Source organism: Triticum dicoccoides, chromosome 2B, assembly GCF_002162155.2.
Source record: "Triticum dicoccoides isolate Atlit2015 ecotype Zavitan chromosome 2B, WEW_v2.0, whole genome shotgun sequence".
NCBI lineage: Eukaryota > Viridiplantae > Streptophyta > Magnoliopsida > Poales > Poaceae > Triticum > Triticum dicoccoides.
In genome coordinates, this window is record NC_041383.1 from 43084998 (window position 1) to 43089634 (window position 4637).

The following is a 4637-nucleotide window of genomic DNA, read 5'->3' on the forward strand; positions in this document are numbered from 1 at the left end:
AATGGACGGAGGAACGGCGGCAGCAAAGCCCCTCCATGTGGTAGGAAATCCCTTCACCTCCCCATTAAAGCCTCTTAAAGTGCATGAGGATCAAGGGGTTGTCATTAATTCTCGAGGAGATCAAGGCACACACCACCGTGAGATGGGATGTGGCCTGGGTGGGGCCTCCACACGTCATTTTGACCGGTTGTGAGGCGGTGCACATGGGCCGGATTGTCTGGGTGAAGAGACCAGCCGATCTGATTGATAGCAAATCGGGTCCAACAATTAAATTAGTATTACGCGAGAATACGATGCTTGGAACTCAGTTGTGCCTAAATATCAATGTGCAGGTCAGCTATCTTCATCGAAAATTCAAGACCGGAGTGGTTCATCCGACTTCGGGAGCAGTCAGGCTATAGGAGATCGATGACGTACTGTTAAGGGAGCTTCAAAGAACCAATTTGAACCTTGGCAAGCGAGAAGGTAGTGTTGTAGATCGGTGCCGATCAGGAGTTTGCCAAGCTTGAAGACTGATCCAGGGGCTACTTATGGTGTTATAGCCTAGGGGTACCTCATCTTATAATTTCTGGTCCAAGTAGGTTGGTCTGAGGCCTCCTAGATCAATTTCCACCCCAGGACATCATGCCGGTCCAAGGGGCCTGTAGAAGGAAGTCTTTGAAGGCCTTGTTATCCAAGACAAGGAGGCGAGAGCGATGCAAGACTCCCCTCCACAGACGTAGGCGACTAGGTCGTGTAACCCTATGGTCCATAGTATCTTATACATAAGCCAGGGCGGAGCTAGTCGATAGACACAATTACAATCTCTCAATTCAACAACAATAGTCACAATATACATGAGCATGTGTACGTTTTTTCCTCGCAAGGAGGGCTCGAACCTATATAAACATGTCTCTTGTTTCTCCTCCGACCTATCGACCATGCCGGGATACCCTACCGAGTGATCTACCCTAATCAGCGCTGACACTATGGGAAACAATGTTTTTTTACCCGTGTAAAGGTGATTGACATGGCTGTAATAGTCAAACGGAAAGTAAAGTTTTGTATATTTGAACTTCTTTCAATTATATATGGCCCGAAGCACATAATTCTTATCATCAAATTTGATGTTCTTCCTTCAAGAAATAAAAGAATACACACTAATTACCTTTGCTTAGGATTTCAGCATAATTTGACTACCTGCCATATGCGCAAAAAGGGTTTCTACATAGCTAGCTTGTCAAAATTGTTACACTATTAATTAGTGATAAAGAATAATCCTAAATCTTCTCCAGGGCTTGGAGAATATCATCCCTGAGATCCTCAAACTTCTCAATCCCGAAGCTAAACCTCACCAAGTTGTCCTTGATCCCATTCTTGGCCTTCTCCTCATCACTCTTCCCCCTGATAAATACGCAATCCATGCAATATAAGTCAAAATATCGACCATAAATATATATATAGTGAATCATGCTCTAAGATGCAAACGGGAGGAACCCTAGAGCGCCACGTACCAGAAGGACATGACTGCCGGCTGTTGCACGAGGCTCTCACACCTGCCAAGTGAGGTTGCAATGAAGGGTATCTCCAATGCATCGATGAACCTCATGACGCCGTGCAGGTCTGATGCCACCTCAAAGCTGATGACGCCACCACAGCCGGTCATCTGGCTCTTGGCGATGTGGTGCCATGGGCTGCTGATGAGTCCAGGGTAGTACACCCGCTCAATCTTGGGATGGTTCTCGAGCAAGCAAGCCATGCGCAATGCAGTGTGATTTTGTGTTTCCACGCGAAGCGCCATCGTCTTGAGGCTGCGTATGATCATGTAGGCTGCGTCCTGCAGTAATTCAGTTTCAGTGCAAGTGGTAAGCTTTCTAGTTTCTTGAATAAGAATGAGTGTTAACATATGTACTACAGTTAATATATACTACATACCGGACTAATGATGCCGCCGAGGTCGTGATGCCACGCACGTATCCTAGAGATGAGCGCATCCGAGCCGCTGATGCATCCTGCAATGACCTGAAATGGAATAACATGATGAGAAGTCTTAAACTATATAGACACTACTAGTGATCATGGAAGTAAATGAGCAAAATGGCAGTGTAATTGTACGATCTACCAAAATACATGTGATCTAGGGTAGCTACTCACGTCGTGATGGCTGGCGATGTACTTTGTGGCAGAATGCACGACAATATCGGCCCCGACGGTGAGTGGCTTCTGATTGATGGGCGAGGCGAGGGTGCTATCGATGCACACCAGAGCCCCTTTGCGGTGACACAGCTCCGCGACGAGCTTAATGTCGATGCACTTGAGGTGGGGGTTCGTCGGACAGTCAGTGTAGAAGAGTGTCACCTGCATCATGGCCAAGCATCCCAAGAGTCAGAAAAAATTAACATACATGCATATGGATCCCTTGATTATATATGTGTTATGGAAATTAACTTACGTCGCCCTGGTCAAGAACAGCCTTGAGTGTCTCCATGTCATTCAGCTTGACGAATGTCACCTTGATGCCCATCTTGGAGAGCTTGTCGCGGATGAAGGCGCGCGCCTCGCTGTAGCACTCGGTCGTGGTCACCACGTGGCCGTCGCCGGGTGGCACGAGCGCGAGCAGCGTAGCGACGATGGCGTTCATGCCCGAGGACGTGACAAGCGTCGACTCGGCCCTCTCCAGCGCGCTGATCTTGTCCTCCAGGACCTTCACAGTGGGGTTGCCGTAGCGGCCGTACTCGAAGCTGTGGCGCCGGCCTTCCTTGAACGCGATGAGGTCGTGAGAGCTCTTGAACCAGTGCGTCGTGCCCCTCACGATAGGTGTCGCGATCGAGTCTGTGTCCATGGCGCCGTTCTTCCCCATCTTCTCCCCGGCGTGAACCGCCAGGGTCTCGTATGAGAGAGTAGCATCTCGCTTCGGAGCCGTGGCGACAGCGACGACACCGGCGTCATCCTGCTGCTCGGTGCCAGGGAGGGTGGCATCAAGGAGCGCCTCCGGGCTCAAAGCGGTGACGCGCTTTGAAGAACGGCGAGCGCGGAGCAGGCGGCGCTGCTCGGTGGGCGAAGCCTTGTTGACGAGAGGAGACGACGAGCGCGCCATGAATTACTAGGGCGATCGAGGAAGAGTCGTGAGAACAGGTGGAATCGAAGAAATTGGCGAAGCTCAGATAGGATCAATGAACAAGTTAGGCAGAGCTGCTCGTTTGTGTTCTTCCTACCTGTATACGTTGGCGTTCATATATACTGGCTGATCAGTCTGGCTCTGTGCGCGTCTACGTGTCTGCCTACATATAATATCGTCCCACTACCACATGCCACATGTGACATGCATCCTAAGTCTAAGCCGCGTTTTAATTAAGATGTACTCCTAGTGGATCCATGATTAATCTATTCAATAAGGCATGTGATTTGTTCCTCAAAAAAAAAGCATGTGATTTGTTAAGTGCAACGTGCCAGTTGGATTAAGAAATACTGACCCGGGCCAGGAGGAATCTAAGCGAAGTCATACGTCAAACCTGCGTGTTTACATCTACAAAGCCGTACTGTGATCCATGCTACGCGCTGGAGAGGACCTCATTAAACAAAGTTGGGTTTGTTTGGCTTTCGCGGATACCTTGCTAGATTTGAGGGAACAAACAAAACCAGTGCAGTAGGATCTATAAGGAAGAAACAGCGGCGCATCAAATGGAAACCTAGGCATGAAACCACCGGTATAGAAAACAGTTTTGGAGGTGGTTCCTGGATGCAACCCTTAGGGAATTTCTAACTCATCCTCTAAAAAGAGCGGAGTATCTGGCCAAGTAAACCCTTAGAGAAGTATTTTTACTCAAACCGCTTTCATGCCGGACAGAAACATCCTAGAAGGGGTTGTAGTCCTACATGAAACGCTTCATTAAATCCACACGAAAAAACTAGATGGGATGATTTTCAAAGTGGATTTTGAGAAAGCATACGATAAGGTAAAATGATCATTTCTTCAGCAGGCCTTGCGTATGAAAGGATTCGATCAGTCCTGGAGGGACCAGGTAGATTCTTTCACGCAAAAAGGGAGTGTTGGAATCAAGGTGAATGATGACGTAGGTCATTATTTCCAGACACACAAGAGTCTGAGACAAGGAGATCCGATGTCACCGATTATGTTCAACATAGTGGCTGACATGTTGACAATCCTAATAGGAAGGGCTAAAGATGATGGCCAGCTAGGTGGCCTCGTTCCGCATTTAGTTGACGGAGGAGTGTCTATCATACAGTATGCTGATCATACTATCATCTTTATGGAGCATGATTTGGCTAAAGCTAGAAACATGAAGCTTGTGTTGTGCTTGTTCGAACAATTGTCGGGGTTAAAGATTAACTTCCATAAAATTCAATTTTTCTGCTTTGAAAGAGCTAAAGAAGAACAAGAAGCTTACAAGGAATTGTTCGGATGCGAATTGGGGTCTTTACCCTTCATGTATTTGGATATACCAATCCACCATCGCAAGCTTTCCAACAAAGAGTGGAAGTGCATTGAAGATCAACTTGAACTAAAAATTGAGCTGTTGGAAGGGCAAGCTTATGTCATACGGAGGACGACTGATTCTGATTAATTCGGTTCTCACAAGTATATCTATGTTTCTCTTGTCCTTCTTTGAAGTACCAGTTGGAGTACGAAAAAAGGC

At 47.5% G+C, this 4637-nt stretch overlaps 1 protein-coding gene across 1 annotated transcript; it reads right to left on the bottom strand.

Annotated features, from left to right (window-relative positions):
- Window positions 1-1259: 1259 nt before the first annotated feature.
- On the bottom strand, window positions 1260-3076 carry LOC119367033 (probable cystathionine gamma-synthase 2). The gene is made up of 5 exons (XM_037632666.1): window positions 2432-3076; window positions 2134-2337; window positions 1915-2001; window positions 1494-1816; window positions 1260-1383 (listed from the first exon to the last, which is right to left on the bottom strand). The coding sequence occupies exons 1-5, from the start codon at window positions 3074-3076 to the stop codon at window positions 1260-1262; spliced, it is 1383 nt and encodes a 460-aa protein (XP_037488563.1).
- Window positions 3077-4637: the final 1561 nt, after the last annotated feature.

What these genes read in the sequence shown, in the direction of transcription:
- LOC119367033 (XM_037632666.1), bottom strand. Translation starts at nt 3,076, where the DNA reads ATGGCGCGCTCGTCGTCTCCTCTCGTCAACAAGGCTTCGCCCACCGAG. An exon ending in ACATCGCCAGCCATCACGAC is followed by an intron (nt 2,002 to 2,133) that starts GTGAGTAGCTAC and finishes ATTCCATTTCAG; the next exon opens with GTCATTGCAGGATGCATCAG. An exon ending in TCGGCGGCATCATTAGTCCG is followed by an intron (nt 1,817 to 1,914) that starts GTATGTAGTATA and finishes GAATTACTGCAG; the next exon opens with GACGCAGCCTACATGATCAT.